This window comes from Phoca vitulina, unplaced genomic scaffold (assembly GCF_004348235.1).
Source record: "Phoca vitulina isolate PV1807 unplaced genomic scaffold, GSC_HSeal_1.0 scaffold58, whole genome shotgun sequence".
NCBI lineage: Eukaryota > Metazoa > Chordata > Mammalia > Carnivora > Phocidae > Phoca > Phoca vitulina.
Genome location: NW_022589761.1, coordinates 5,623,841 through 5,639,935, shown reverse-complemented (window position 1 = coordinate 5,639,935; position 16,095 = coordinate 5,623,841). Strand labels below are relative to the sequence as shown.

The following is a 16,095-nucleotide window of genomic DNA, read 5'->3' as shown; positions in this document are numbered from 1 at the left end:
AAATCTCTTGGATTTTACATGTTGGTCACTGATTTAAATATTCTAAAAACGTCCTAGGGAGACCAATGAAAACATTTATTCAGGCTGGATCCAGCCAGTTTGTTACTTCTCACCTAGACAATGTGAAAATCAGAAGTGGGGTATTGCACAGTTTCCGCATAGCCTTGCTTACTTGTTTAGAAAAGATTCCTGGGCGGACAGAGGAGAGAGAGAGAGGCAGGGAGATGGAGGGGAGGCAACAGAAATGTAGATGTTAATGTGTCTCAGGTAGAGGGACTTTATAAGGTCCTGAGAAGAGACAAAAACTCTAGATGGTTTTAATAGATGTGAGAACAGAGGGGATGTGTGGCCCACTCCTGGGATGAAGGTGGCAGCAAAATGCCATAGAAGCAGCAGTTTCAGAGTCTAAGCGTACAGCTTATGCCAAACACAGCCTGTAGAGGTCCCCACATGGGACAGGGACACGGCTAACAGAGCCCCCAGCCATAAGGAGCCTGGGAGAGAGGAAGACAGGATGTCTTAGCAAAGACCCAAGTGAACCTCTAACCTCACCCACTCACCACTCTCCCCCTTGTCCACTACTTCTTAGTCACTCTGGCCTCTATGCCCTTTAAATATGGCAGCCATATCAGGGTCTAGCCATCTCTTGGGAATATTCTTCCTTCAAATATCCACGTGGCTCTTTATCTCACTTTATTCAAGTGTTTGTGAAACTTTACCTCCTCAGCGAGTGCTCAGACAGGCCTGATCATCCTCCCTCAAATAGCTCACACCCACATACCAACCTTCACTTTCTATCCCCATTTCCCTGCTCTTATCTTTAGCAGTTATTGGGTAATCCTCATTATTTGAGGATTCCATACTTGTGAATTCACCTACTCGCTAAAATTTATTTGTAGCCCCCAGGTCAATACCCACAGTGGTTTCAAAGTCATCTGCAGACATGCATAGAGTGGTGGAAAAAATTGAGCCACCTAACAGTGCGCATTCCCAGCTAAGGTCCAACACCATGACACTGCCTTCTGGTTTCAGCTCTCCTACTATTAACAAGTATCCTTTTCATGGTCTGTTTAGGGCCATTTTTTGTTGTTGTTGCATTTTTGTACTTTTTGTTGATTCTGCTATTTAAAATGGCTTCCAAGCAGAGCTGAAGCCCTGGCCAGTGTCCCTAAGCACAAAAAGGCCGTGATGTGTCTTACGAAGAAAATGCGTGTATTAGATAAGCTTTGTTCAGGCAATGTTAATGAATGAACAATATATATTAAATAAGAGGTCTTTAAAGAAAAATACACATAAAGCAAGGTTATGTGTTGAGCAGTTGACAAAAATGTTATGACCAAAGGCTTGTAGGACCTTAAGCCTGCATTTCTCCTAGGAACAATGTTTCAGTATTTGCTAATTCAGCAACTTTATAGAACCGTTATAACTGCTATGAATAAGGAGAATCTACTGTACCTGCTATTATGTATTATATATTTGCTTACTATCTCTCTCTTCCACCAGAAGGTAAGTCCCAGGGGGGAAGAGGCTTTATCTAACCTGCTCAGAGCTGTGATTAGAAGAAGGGCCAGCAAGCACATGGTAGGCCTTCGGTAAACATTTGTGAAATGAGTGAATGATGGCAGATCAAGCCTGCACAATAATTATTTTTAATTTCAGGACTGAGAAGAAGTTTAGGAAGGAGACACCTGAGAAAAATATTTATTTGTTTAAAATGAATTAAATCATGCCCCTATCTGTGGAAAGAGTCTGGGACCAGTGTGTGCAAAGGTCCTGAGGCAGGAGGAGCCTTTTGCTTGCCTGATGTTTTCAGGAGATAGCAGGGAGACCAGTGTGGCTGGGATAGGAAGTCAGAATGGTAACCAGAGAGGATTTATTCACCTCTCCACGCCCACCACTAAGAATCATGCCCAGAACATAGTCAGTATTCGGAGAAAAATATATCAAATGCTCACATGTGACACTTGAATGCCAAAGCCGGGGATGGTAGAGAAAACCCTGAAGAGACAAATTAAGTTTCTTCCTATCCCAGCAGAATGGAGGACTTGAAATAGAAATGAAATAGAGTTGTTAAATTGTCGCCAGTCAAATGGGGGTTGTGACCTCACACACCCCTGCTGTGGCCCATAGGACACCTCACCCTCACTGGGGCCTGGGTTTCAGGGGTGACTTCACAATGGCCAGGGTAGTGCCCTGCCCACTGCCACAGTCCCAGTCCATCATGCTTACCACCCTGTGGCTGTTGCTCAGCCTCGCCGTCCCCTTGCTGGGGTCCCACGCTTCCTTCAGCTGTCCCAACGAGAAGCAATGCCAAAAAGCCCTCCTCTCGGACAATGACATCTTTTTGCCCTGCAACTCTTCTGGGGCACAGTGGTACTTCTTCTTCCTGCAAGACAAGACCAGCTGGTCTGACAAAGTCTCCAGTGTTTCCAACATCGAAATAATACCCGAAATCGGCATTCTCATCCGAAACCCGTTGCCCTCCCAGACGGGCTTCTACCATTGCCGGGACAAGAATGGCGTCCAAGTGGTGCAGTACGAGATTGATTTCCAGGATGTCAGCACCCTGCATATTACCCACAAAGGCCTGGGCCAAAAGCCCCTGCCGAACGAGACCCTGAGTCTGGGTGGTAAGGAGCTCATCTTCACCCAGTGGGATCCCTGGCAGGATTGTAACCGCTGTGGGGAGCCGGGGGAGCGGAAGCGCCTGGGCTACTGCTACATCGAGGAGCCCCTGCAGGAGCCCATGCCCTGCTGGCTCTACCTGGGACATCTGAAGCTGTGGTCTAGCCGCTTGCAGCCCGAGATGCAGGTGGAGGCCTGCCAGGTCCCGTGTAAAATATCCACGTTGGATTACGTCACCTTTGACAACTTTGAGATCAATGAGGATTCAGGATCTGTGTGGCTCACCTGCCCCATGGGATCTATCTACAGGTGACTCTGCGGGCATCCATTTAAGAGATGGGGAAACCACAGCTCGGAGGGGCACAGTCCTTGTCCAGGGGGAGCCATGGTGACCCTAAATCCTACCCACTTGGCTGTGGGGTCCCCCTTGCCCTCCTTCCCCCACGGGCCTGTGGCAGCCCCTCCCTTGCAAAGGGGGAGCCCGAGCAACCTCTTGGGCCTCTGCAGCCATCTGCTCTGTCAAATCTGGTCCCACCACCTCCGTCTGGTGTTCTTTTCCTTATTCCCGCTGTGACTTCTCTTCTCTTTCCCACAATCTCTTTTGTCTCCCTTCCTCCTTTTTTCCTCCTCCTTTAAGTATAAAAGTAGCACATAGTCTCTACAAAGCCCCCACAGTTCAGGAAAGTACATGAGCCCCTGCTAGCTAGCCTGGGACACTGCTCCATGTCATTTGCCAGACAAGCAGTTCCCAAGTGCCAGTCATCGGGAACCCCAGAGAAGAATCAAGAGAGGTGGGGCGCCTGGACGGCTCAGCCGGTTAAGCATCCGACTCTTGATCTCAGCTCAGGTCTCGATCTCAGGGCCGTGAGTTCAAGCCCTGCATTGGGCTCATGCTGGGTGTAGAGAGAAGAGAGTTCACTGAGGCTTCAAGAGTTGCCACATCTCTAGGGAGCTGAGTAGAGTGGCATTCCATGTGAGGTTTATGTCTTGGACTCTGGATTCAGCCAGGCCTGGTCTCCACACTTCCCAGCTGTGTAACTTTGGGCCTGTGGCTTCTCTCTGGGCCTCAGTCTCCCCATCTGTTGAATGGGGGTTGTATGAGTTTCCTCGGGCTGTCATCACCAAATACCACGCACTGGGTGGCTTAAAACAACTGGAATGTGGTCTCTTACAGTTTTTGGACGCCAGAAATCCAAAGTGAAAGCTTCACCAGGGCCCTGTGCCCTCTGAGATGCTGGGTGGAAGCCGTCCTTGCTTCCTCCTCGCTTCTGGGAGTGGCGGGCAATCCTTGGCCTTCCCTGGCTTGCAGCCGCGTCCCCCCGATGTGCCCGTCATCACTTGGCTTTTTTCCTGTGTGCTTGTGTCTGTGTCTGTCCTTTTCTTTTTTCTTTTTTCTTTTTTTTTTTTAAGATTTTATTTATTTAACAGAGAGAGACACAGCGAGAGAGGGAACACAAGCAGGGGGAGTGGGAGAGGGAAAAGCAGGCTTCCCGCCAAGCAGGGAGCCCGATGCGGGGCTCGATCCCAGGACCCTGGGATCATGACCTGAGCCGAAGGCAGACGCTTAATGACTGAGCCACCCAGGCGCCCCTTTCTGTCCTTTTCTTAAAAGGACACGGGTCATGTTGGATTTAGAGCCCGGGGACACTTCAGTCAGACCTCATCTTTTTTTTTTTTTTTTAAATATATATATTTTTTTATTTGATAGAGAGAGACACAGCGAGAGAAGGAACACAAGCAGGGGAGTGGGAGAGGGAGAAGCAGGCTTCCCGCAGAGCAGGGAGCCTGACGCGGGGCTCGATCCCAGGACCCTGGGATCATGACCTGAGCCGAAGGCAGACGCCTAACGACTGAGCCACCCAGGCGCCCCCAGTCAGACCTCATCTTAACGAATTACATCGCCAACAACCCGATTTCCAAAGAAGGTCACCTTCCGAGGTTTAGAACATGCGTTTGGCGAGGACACTATCCAACTCAGTACGGCAGGCTTGCTGGCCCCGGCCTCATGGGGTCAATGTGATGTCTGAGGGGGCAAATGCCTATGAATAAAACATACGGTATTCTAGATGGTGATAGGGGCCGGGAGGGGGGGATGGGAGCGGAGGAGAGGATCCATTTAAATACGGAGGGCAGGGAAGCCATCTGAGAAGTTGCCAAGACTGAAAGGTGAGGGCGCCCTGTGTGCTGAGGGAGAGCACTCCCTGCGGAGGGAGGGGCAAAGGCCCTGAGGCAGGATGGGGCCCAGCCTTGTTGGAGGACCGCCTCAGAGGCAGTGCGGCTGGGGCAGAGTGAGAGAGAGCGAGGGAGAGTGGAGAGAATGAGGCCAGGCAGGGAGAGCAGGGGTGGGGGGTGGGGGGCAATCACGTAGGCAGTGTCTCTCACTCATTCCTCCAAATAGCCCTGTGAGGCGGGTACAGTCTTCACACCCCCAGTTTTCGGCGACGGAGCGGAGGCTCAAAAAGCTAGAGGCCTATGCCCCTTGCCCATTTAGGGCGGGGTGGGGCTCCGAGCTCCCCGCCAGCCTGGCCCCGCCTTCCCCACGCACTCTTGGAGGGGGTGCCCTGTTGGCTGCTCCCCAGGGTGGAGGGTGCCGCCGTCTCCACCTCCTTCCAGACCTCCGTCTCCCATGCATCCCCCGGCTGCTGCAGCTCACCTTGTCCTCCTTTGCAGGCCCATCCTCTGGGAAATCAACGACATCCCCCTGACCTGGCAGAGCCAGCTCTCCAACCAGGACGTAAGCACCATTCTGGAACCCACCAACGGTGGCAGGCAGCTTCGGGTCTTCGAGCCAGCCATTTACAAGTGCTTCGTGAAGCAGGAACTCGTGGCTCACTTCAACCCCAAGCCCTTTCCGGATGTGCCAGAGATCCTCAGGCAAAGGGAAGCCGGACCACAACAGGAGTCAAGGGAGGCCTGGAAGGGGAAGGCCGGGTCCGTCCTCAAGGGGCTCAAGCTGATGCTGCTGGTGGGCATCGTCCTGGGCCTGCTCGCACAGCTGCTCAAGCTCTTCCATCCTTCCCAGGACAAAAGAAGCGACCGGGTGCTGCTGGTGAAATAAAGAGACCCCTCGGTGCCCAGGACACCTGGTGTCCCTTGTCTTCATCCCCTGAGCTGTCCTTCCCACGGCACTTGGGGGTGGGGTGCGGGCAGGGGCACAAGACAGACCCACGGCTACAGCTGAGGCCGAGTCTTCCCTGTTCCAGGTCCTGCTCTGTTAACTCATTAGCAATCCCCATCTCAGAGATGGGGAAGCTGAGGCAAGACTACTGTCTAGAGACTGGCGGGGGGGGCGGGGGGGGTTCCTCCTGTGCAAACTCAGGTTGCCTGGCTCAAGTCTTGTGTTCCTCACCAGGAGGGAGGGATGGAATGAGGCCATTTTCAGGGTGAGGCCCTGGGACTTGGTAAACTGTCGCCACCTTCCTGACTGCCCTCCCCCAAGGACAAGGGCTGAGGCGGGGTGGGGGTGGGGAGCCCCCAGACACTGCGGATCTGCTCTGGGGTGCTGCCTTTCCGTGCTTGTCGCCTGCCCCACCCTGGCCCAAGGTGCCTAGGGCCTTCAGCCTTAGCCATATCTCTCCAAGGCAGACGGTGCTGCCGGGGGGGGGGGGGGGGGGGGGGGGGGGGGGGGGGGGGGGGGGGGGGGGGGGGGGGGTGCGGCCCAGGACTGCTGGACACGTGTCACCCTTCCTGGCTCCTGCAGTGCAGAGAGCCCCCTCAGGCCCCGAGAAGGAGAGACAGACCCCCTCTACCAGGACAAGGCGCCAGGCCAGGCCCTGCTGGCCCCCGGGAATCACCAAGCCTGGCTGTTCCCAGAAATTATATACACTGTTCAGCAGAGTGCAAGAGTGATAAATAAAATATTAATGCCTTGGAAAATGCATTGCCCTGATATTCCATTGTGAAGCCACGATAGGACAGATCTGAAACTTCCAGAACAGGACTTCTGCCCCCGAGTAGGGGGCAGAGCTCACTCCTCACTTACCACACACTGTTGCCAAAACCCTTAAGGCTTCACACGGTGCCCAAGACGCAAAGATTCCCACAGAATGGGGGGACGTTCGTGGAGAACTGAACAGGGTCTATCGGGAAGCAGAGGCAGAGAATCACGATGACAGGAACGGCAAATACCTGTGAACTTCCTGGCAGGATCAGAACTCACACCCTTCATGAACATTATGTCCTCATGGCCACGCATGAGGCTGGGGTTCCTACGAACCTCGTTTTGTAGTTGAGAACACCAAGGCACGGGGTTCAAGCACCCTGCCTGAGGTCACACAGTGAACTTGGGAGGAGGCCTCTGGGCGCCTCCCGACTGGCTCCCCAGGAACCCCCGGTGTCCGCGCCCACAGGGGAACATTGTGTGGTAGATCGGGGTGGAGGAACCAGAGCCGAGCCCAGGCCTGTCCGCTGCGACAGGCAGACCCTCAGGTGATCCCAGCGATTCTCACCTCTTGGCTTCCACACCTTTGTGTGAAGCCCCTTCCCTTTCAGCGTGGATGGCCCCTGTGACTTGTTTCCAACCATATCCCTCTTCCGACTGTGAAGGTGTCAGAATGTCGGCCCTGGATTAGAGTACGTCACACAAGACTCTGTCTTAGCCTACGGAGCGAGAGAGGCCTGCTGGCCGACGAGGTCTGCCGCCATGTTGAGGAAGTCCGCTTGGCGGGGACTGCGAGCAGCCTCTGGGAGCTCCAAGTGGTCTTTCGGACCTGAAGCCACCGCCAGGCCTCCGGTCACACGACCACAAGGCAGGGAACTCTGCCAACAATTTGGAGAAGGTCGGAAGCAGATTCTTCAGTCAAGCATCCAGATGAGAACACAGCCTGACCAACACTTTGCAGCCTGGGGAGGCCCTGAGCAGAGGACTTAGTCAAGCCACCTCTGGACTCCTGACCCACAGACACTGGGCTATCATGCATGCGGGTTGTTTTAAGCCACTTAATGTGGCTTAAAGCCACATAAGCAGATAGTTGGTTATGCAGTGGTAGGCAACAAATAGATTCCCCCCACCCACTGCCTCCAGCCCGCCCTGAGGTCCCCTATAGCTTTAGCAGTTACGTGGACGGTCCCTTGCACCAGGTGTGGGCCAGGCTGGCTGCTGGGCGCTTGGAGCCCCTGGGAGCAACCCTAACCCAGAAGGGATGGGGAGCTACAAGTCTGGGCCACATTCTACACCTTCCCTCCGAGGGTCCTCAGTGGCACTGAGCTTCCGGAGGGTACAGCAGTGAGTGGCTCATTAGGGCGCCGTGGATCAGGTTAGCTCCTTCCCGGCCTTGCTCTCCCTCACTTCCGCTCCCCGAGATTAGATTCTTCAAATATTTTCTCTGCCCCACCTTCCCTCTCCTCTCCCAGGACTCCAAAGACATGGACGTCAGAGCTGTTGTTGTCCCCCGGGTCCCCAAGACTGTTGATTTTCCTCCCATCTTCTCTGCTGTGCGGGTTGGAGAATGTCTCTTGATCTCTCGAGTTTGCTGACACCTTCCTGTGTCATCTCCCTTCTGCTCTTCAGTCTGTCCAGTGAGCCTTTTACTTGGGTTAATGTATTTTGTGGTTCTCGAATTTCTATCTGATGGTTCATACCTACCTCCTGCCTCCTGGTTGATACTTTCTATTTTCTATTTTCATATTTACATTTAGGGGAACCCTAGCGAGATGCCAGGGTTGCTAACTCAGTGGCCTGCCTGAGCCAAGCAGAGACCATACACGAGGGGCAAGGCATGGTGGGGGCTGTGGCAGTGTAGGACTTTTTATACTGGGAGGGGGAGGGACTCTGGGGCCATGTCAGAAAATTCTAGCTGATTTCTGCCAGGCACGAATGCAGGCCTCTCGTTCCTCCGAAAGCTTCATGTGCTTCTGGAAATTGAGATGTCTGAGCGAAACTGTTTTAACCCATAAATATTGGCTCGAACAAGTTTTCAAACACAGCCCCAGCCAAATAAAACACATCAGCCCACAGGTGTTAGTCTGTGGGCTCTTGCTTCAGCCTTTATTGGGGTCCAATGAACATTTCTGTTTTCAATTATTCATGCAATAAATATTTATTGAGCTGGAGTAGCCAGGGACAGCTTCTCTCAAGAGGTGACATTTCAGATGAGCCTTGAACAACAAGAAAGAGCCAGACAAGTAAGGGTCTCGAGGCGGTGGGTATTGGGTTCCTACGGCTGCTATAACAAATGACTGCAAACGGAAAGGCTTAAAACAACCCAAATTTACAGTTTTACAGTTCTGGAGGTCAGAAGTCCAGAATGGGTCTGATTTGGGTCATGACCTGAACCGAAAGCAGATGCTTAACCGACTGAGCCCCCCAGGCGTCCCTTGTCATATGGTAATTTTAAGACATCGCTTTTTTTTGAGCAATTTGAGGTTCACAGAAAAATCGAGAGGTTGGGACAGAGATTGCCTCTATTTCCCCTCCCCCCTCATTATCAACATCTGGTGAATGCCCAGCCTCCACATCATCCACCCCTGCCACCCGAAGGGTACGTCTCTTAAAATTGATGAGACTGCGTTGGCACATCATTATCACCCAAAGTCCGCAGTTCACACTAGTGTGCACTCTTGATGGTGTACATTCTATGGATTTGGATTCACATGTGCATCACTGTAGTATCAAACGAGTCATGTCGCTGCCCTAAAGACCCTTGGTGCCCTGCCATTCATCCCTGTCTCCTGGCTAACTCTTGGCAACCACTCACTTTTATACCGTCTCCAGATTTTACCTTTTCCGGGATGTCATATAGTTGGAATCGTATGGTATATCACATTTTCAGGCTGGCTTCTCTCACTTCGTCATATGCATGTAAGGCTCCTCCATGTCTTTTGATGGCTTTTGCTGGCTCATTTCTTTATAGCGCTGAATCATCTTCCATTGTCTGGTTCTTCCGTTCACCTGCTGAAGGACATCTTGGTTGCTTCCACGTGTTGGCGCTTACGAAGAAAGCTGCTATGAACATCTGTGTGCAGGTTTTTGTATGGACCTAAGTTTTCAACTCCTTTGGGTAAATACCAAGGTGTGCAATTGCTGGGTTGTATGGGAAGAGTATGTTTAGTTTTGGAAGAAATTGACAAACTGTCTTCCAAAACGACTGTATCGTTTTCCATTCCCGCCCGCAATAAATAGGAGTTCCTGTTGCTCCACATCCTCACCAGCATTTGGTGGTGTCTGTGTCCCAGATTTTGGCCATTCTGATAGGTGTGACGTGATATCTTATTGTTTTAATTTGCATTTCCCTGATGACGTCTGATGTGGTGCATCTTTTCTTCTGCTTATTCGCCGTCTGTATATCCTCTTCGGTGAGGTGTTCTACATTGTAATTTTTTAAAATTCTTAGGCTTACTTTTTAAAAATATAATTATTAATAAATACAATTCCAGCACTTGGCCTTGCTATAGGAAGGAGAAAGAAAGGACAATGGAGAAAATATTCCTTTTTTTTTCTTGACACTGCAGAAATGCAGACAAACCTGTCATTAGCCTACATGTCACCTTACTGCACAATTTAAAACGGGCTTCCTTCTTGTGGACACAGCCTTATATCAGGGTACTGGCTTGGTGAGTCAGGTGTAGAGTGGGTCCCTATTTGCCCCTTGGCTGGCCACTTTGCCTAATGCTGACCTGCACAACTCCACGCGATAACCCTGAATATAGAAACCTTCTGCATCATGAAATTGCCTTTGCAAATATCACTTCTATTAGAGGAGTCCTATAAGTCATTCTATAAGTCAGGATAAGATAGGCTTTGCTACAGTAACAAATAAGTCACAGAATAAGCACAAAGTTTTATTTCTTGCTCACATCATGATCAGATGCAGCTCAGGGCTTTCTTCCAAGCAGTGACCCAGAGGGTACAGGCTGCCCTCTGAAGTGTGGTTTCTAAGGTCACCACAGAAGAGACAGAAAGAACATGGAATCAGGTATGGGGGTTAGGGCCAGGCTTACAAGTGTCACTCATTTTGTCCACATTTCATTGGCCAGAACCTAGTCACACAGCTCCTCCTTAACTGCAAAGGAAGCTTGGAAATGTGGCCTTCTGTGTACCCAGGAAGAGGAGGTCAATTGGTGAGCATCTGGCCGATTATTGCCACAGTCCAGGCTTCAGAGATTGTGGCCATGTCCTCTGAAGCAATTTTAACCCCTAAAAAATTCTGTAATTCTGATTCCTTAATTCCTTATACTAATTGAGCTGAAGGGAATATTTAAATTGACATTTCTGAATTCCTAAAACTTGTATATACTCCTCATTTTTTTTTTTTTTTTGTTCAGACATAAAAAGATCATCTCTTCTCATCTTTAGGTAAAAATAAAGCTTTGAATCTGCCATAGTCTTATGAGACACAGAGTTTCAGAGGGCCCACATCCTTCCACAACAGCTCAGGGCACCCCTCATTGGCCTTCATGAGAGTCCCTGGCCATGTTCTCCCTGAATGCTCAAGCAAATCCAGGAGACCCCACATCTGCCTAAAGCCCCAGCAATGGCCATTCCTTGCTCCTAGAATCAGAGCAACCACCTTCATGGCCTACCATGCCTGCACCAATGGGCTGCTACACACTTCTCATCTTTCCTTACACTATATGTCAATCCATCTCTGGCTCCAGCCAAACTGGCTGCCTTTAAGCTACTTCTACTTTTTACTCTCCTCCCCGTGCTGTGCCCTCCTTCTAGAAAACCCTTCCTTTCCCCCTCCTCTTAGTTAACTCCTCATATTGTTCAGGCCTCAGCTCAGGCATCATTGCCCTCATGGAAGCCTCCCCACCATATTTACATGTTCACAATGGTCCTTAGTGCTGTTCACCGAATCTCCCTGGCTGTCCATCTTCCAACAGGGTGGGATGGTGCTGCTTGGCCTCCTTATGGAGGGGTGGGGCCAGTGCAACTAGCCCTGGCCAATGAGATGCAGGCAGAAGTAATCCAAGTCACTTCCAAGTTAGAGCACTTAATTCCAGAGCAAGATACTCTCAAGTCCTCTTTCCTCTGTGCAGAACCCACAGTACTTGAGAGGGAGGGTGTTCTGCCAGCCCTGGGTTGTGGTGTGAGCAGAGTTCCAGCTGACCCACAACAGACATGGCTCATAAGTAAGAGATAAACATTGGTTATCCTAAGCCATAAGACTTGGGGGATGTTTATTCGCGCAGCATAACCCAGCCTGTCCTGACTGATATACTCTCCTTCCAAAACCCTTGTCACTTTTGCGATTTTTCACTTGCTTTTGTCACTGTGGGTTAATATTTTTCTTTCCCCACTGAACTGAGAGCTCCATGAGGTCAGGGATATTTTTGGTGTTGTTTCCCCACTGTACCTCCCACTCTCGAAACAGCCAGACCATAGTTAAGAGCTTGGTAAACGTATGTCGGCTGATTGAAGGAAGAAATGAACAATCATCCTAGGACATAAAAAGGAGGTAGGTACAGTGTTTCCTATTTTACAGGGATGAAATGGAAGCCCAGAAGGGCTGCATTGGTTGCTCAGTGTCACATGGAAGGTAAATGGCAGAGCTTGGTCAGAACCTAGGTCTGAGTCTAGAACTTGTAACTGTTGTATAGCTACTTCTCCTGGACAAGGTGGCCTCAAGGTCAAGTGCACCTCTACTCAAGGGTTTCAGCCCTACCTCCGAGGAATGTCTCTGTGTTGGTGACACTAAAGGATAAAAGGCTTGGGGATCTATGGGCCATTGGTCATCTCTGGAATAATCCGCAGCTGGCCAGACAAGGCAGGGATATTCAAAGTGAGGTGGAGGGGGCGTGGCCAGCTGTCTCTTTGTCCTTCACTTTCCCTCTTTTTAAAACAACTTCCATTAACTGAGTGCTCACTCTCTGCCAGACCCTGTGCCAACAGCTTTAGGACCATGAGCTCACAGCGTCCTCATGACCCATCCCAAGTGATTTTTATTTTTCACAGGAGGACACTGAGGGCTAGAACGGTAAATCTACTCGCCTGTTGATACAAACTTAGTCTATCAGTTATGGCGGCGAAATAAAACATCCTCCCAAATCAGGGATTTAGAATAGTAAGGATTTATGATTGCTCACAAGGCTAGAGAGGGTTCGCGCTTCTCTGATCGACAGTGGGCTGGGTTGGCTCTCCAGTTTTGGCTGAGGTGTCTTCCATGTGCAGGAGTCAGCTGGCTAGTCCGCTGGGCCCTCCGCATGGTCTCTCATCCTCCAACAGGCCGAGCCAGGCTTGTCCACAGGGTGGTGGCAGGGGTCCAAGAAAGCCAACAGAAGCTGCAAGGCCTCTTGAGGCCCAGGCTCAGAGGCAGCACTTGACCAGGGACTGGGGCACAGGGAGCTTTGGCTGGCCATGTATCGTAAAGGGTTAGGTTTTGGGAAGTCCCCTGGGCAAGGCTGGGTTAGACAGGATGTATCTGTTATCTCCTGCTACATAAGAAACCACCCAAAGTGCAGTAGTTTGATACAACAATCATTTATTTATCTCTCTATTCTGTAGGTTGGTGACATAGGCTGGGCTCAGCTGGGTCGTTCGTCAGGTCTTGGCTGGGCTCGTTCCTGCATCTGTGGTCAGTTCTGAGCAGCTAGATGGCTCTGCTTTGGGGGGCTGGGTGGCAGTTGGCTGGGGAGCCTTCAGTCTCCTACCCTCCAGCAGGCTAGCCTGGATGTGTTTGTGAGGTCATGGCCAGGGTCCAAGAGAGCCAGCGGAAGCTGCATAGGCTTTTTGAAGCCTACGCTTGGAACTAACACAGTATTGCTTTCTCCGTGGCCAAAGGAAGTTACAAGGTCAGCCCTGATTCAAAGGGTGGGGAAATCGGCTTATCTCTTGATGGGAAGAGTGGCAAAGTCACATTGTAAGGACGTACATAGGGAGGAGTGAAGGACAGTCTCCCCTCTATAATCACTTTATCAGAGGCAGTAAGGAACACAGCTGGGATTCTAACCCAAGAGGAGGATGCTAACTCTTCTCAAGCTGTATCACTTCTGTTCCTTTCCTTAGCTTCCCCATCTCCTCAGATGTCTTCCCTATCTGCTTTTTGAGCCCCCAGTAGCCTTCTGTATTAGTCAGAACACATGTGGCTGCAAGTAACAGAAATCCAGGCAAAGTTGCTTACGCTAACAAGGAGTGTATTGCCTCTGGGAATGGAGAAGTCCAAGAGTAGGTTCTGCTTCAGGCACAGTTAGATCCAGGCGCTCGTGAGTGGTGAGGCTGGGAGTTGAACCCAACCAGGCTGCTCAGAAAAGTAGTAATAATAGCAAGCCCTAGTCAGAGCAGATACTCTGTGCCTGACACTGTTTCAGGAGATAATGATAATAGTAATAGTAATAATAATATCCATTTAATCATTTAAACCTTCCAGCAACCCTATGGGGTAGGCATTGCTATTCTATCCATTTTGCAGATGGGGAGACTGAGGCACTGATAGGGTAAAAAAGCCTAAGGTCACATGTGGGGCAGCTAGGAACTGAACCCAGACAGTGGAGTCCAGAATTTGTATCTTCTGCCCCCAGGGCCTCCTGAGCCAGGGGTGAGGTCAGCCTCCGAGAAGTTCATGAAAAAGGATGGAGGGAGGCCCCAGGACAGCCCAGTCTTTCCCTTCGCTGTATCTGCCTCTCCCTGCTCGCCCCTCCACCCGCCGCCTGGCACAGCCTTCCCAGAACCCACTTGTGAACAGACTGACCTAATGCAGGCTGGGCCGGAGGGCTGAGTCCAGGCAAACAGGCAGTGGCCGGGCCTGAGTCACCCGGCGGGCCTCGCCAGGGCCCAGAGTGGCAGCGTGAGCCTGTGCCAAGGAGGGCGTGGGCTGGTCGAGACGACACCTGGTACCGCTGGTCAGCTGGAGTTCCTTCTGAGCCCATGACCTTGACACCCATTAGATCTCTGCAAAACAGTCCTTGCCCACCACCCTGACAGAGAGCCTGGGCAAGATGCCAAGGCATTTTTAATGCATTTATGAGAAACCAAACATGGCTATTTATATCCTTTTGATTTGTCAGCCAGCTGAGAACTGGGTAAATGTAATGACATCCCGAGAGCGGGCTCCAGGCATGGCTGCCCACCCCTTAACAAAGACAGCGAGCATGCTTTGCTACATGGGCTCATCAGCTTCTCATGGCAACCTGCGAGCATGGGGAAACTGAGGCTCAGAGGGGGAAGGTCAGGTGCTCATTGCCTCAGCTGGGATGCAGCAGGGCTGGAAATGGATCCAGGAGGACTCTTAACCCACTCGGCAAACCTCCTCGGCTGTGTGTGGTTGGGATCCTGCCATCTACCCCATGAAGGACAAAGCTCTTTTTCCAGTTGTTTGTGGGAATCTTTGGGAACATTCCACCTGCTTCATGTTTCTTCTTCTGCAACCCCCCCTTCCCTCCTCATTCCCTTCCTTCCTCTTGAATGTGAAAATGTTTTCTTCTTTCTTGTTCCTCTTTCCTGTGTTCTTGCCCCCTTCCTCCTTCCTTCCTTCCTTCCTCCTTCCTTCCTTTCTTCCTTCCTCCTTCCTTCCTTCCTTCTTCCTCCCCTCCTTCCTCCTTCCTTCCTTCCTCCTTCCTTCCTTCCTTCCTTCCTTCCTTCCTTCCTTCCTTCCTTCCTTCCTTCCTTCCTCTCCTTCTATCAAGGCAATAATCACAGTGCTCACAATAGCTGGCATTAGAGAGGGTCCGCTGTGCCCCGAGTTCTCCCCACACGGAAGCTCCCCAGCCTCAGTGATTCTCTAATAAATGCCCTAATTATCGCCATTTTGCAGATCGAGATGAGTGCCCGTTGGCTCCTCCATGCTGTGTGTCCCCCCACCCCCCCTGACATTCTCAGCACTTCTACATGGACATTGTGGCTTCCACCACTGAGATTTGAAGCGAGGGCACTGGAAATGAGTCAAGTAACTGTCCACCCTTGGGGCAGTCTGCTGTTTGATTTGGCATTAGTCTGCAGGGGTCCTTTTGGGCCACAGCATCTCGTGGGAGTCCCCAGTGCAACGGCTTTTCCTGGGATCTCCGCGCCATGCTTCCGTGTCCCCTCCTTGTCCTTGTTGTTGGGAGGATCGAGTAAGCTGAGGCCGTGTGGTGCTTAGGCCACGGCACTCCGACAGGTCTCAAAGGAGGACTTGCTTCACGTTTACGTGCTGCTTGCTTGCGGACCTAAGGCCCTCACTCTGCACAGAACCAACTTTCCTTGAGATTTGCAGATCACTTGCCTTGAGAAGTGAAAGACCTGGAGATAAGGCCTGACCGCATTGGAAACAACTGCCACTTCCCTGGTAAAACCCTCCGGCTCCCCCCGCCCCACCCCGGATGGGGAGCACGGTCTTGAGACTTCCATCCACCATCTTCCCAGGTTGCTGGCTCCCTGAATAAAGAAACTTTTCCTTTCCCACCATCACTTGTCTCCCAAGTATTGATTTTCGAGTGGCAAGCAGCCGAAGAACCTGAGTTTGGAACCGGTTCTCTGTCCTGTAACACTCAGAACAGCTCCTGGCCCAGAGCACAGGCTTCTCAACGTCTGCCATGGGGCTCTTGTCTCTATTGTCT

At 51.2% G+C, this 16,095-nt stretch overlaps 1 protein-coding gene across 1 annotated transcript; it reads left to right on the top strand.

The window, feature by feature from the left end:
• Positions 1–2,221: 2,221 nt before the first annotated feature.
• LOC116623283 (protein FAM187B-like) lies at positions 2,222–5,703 on the top strand. Its single transcript, XM_032390350.1, has 2 exons — positions 2,222–2,934; positions 5,296–5,703. The coding sequence occupies exons 1-2, from the start codon at positions 2,222–2,224 to the stop codon at positions 5,681–5,683; spliced, it is 1,101 nt and encodes a 366-aa protein (XP_032246241.1). The 3' UTR covers positions 5,684–5,703.
• The last annotated feature ends 10,392 nt before the right edge of the window (positions 5,704–16,095 follow it).

Bases quoted from the DNA above. Each gene is read 5' to 3' on its own strand.
- LOC116623283 (XM_032390350.1), top strand. From the start codon at position 2,222: ATGCTTACCACCCTGTGGCTGTTGCTCAGCCTCGCCGTCCCCTTGCTG. The intron at 2,935-5,295 runs GTGACTCTGCGG...CCTCCTTTGCAG, and splicing joins CCCATGGGATCTATCTACAG to GCCCATCCTCTGGGAAATCA.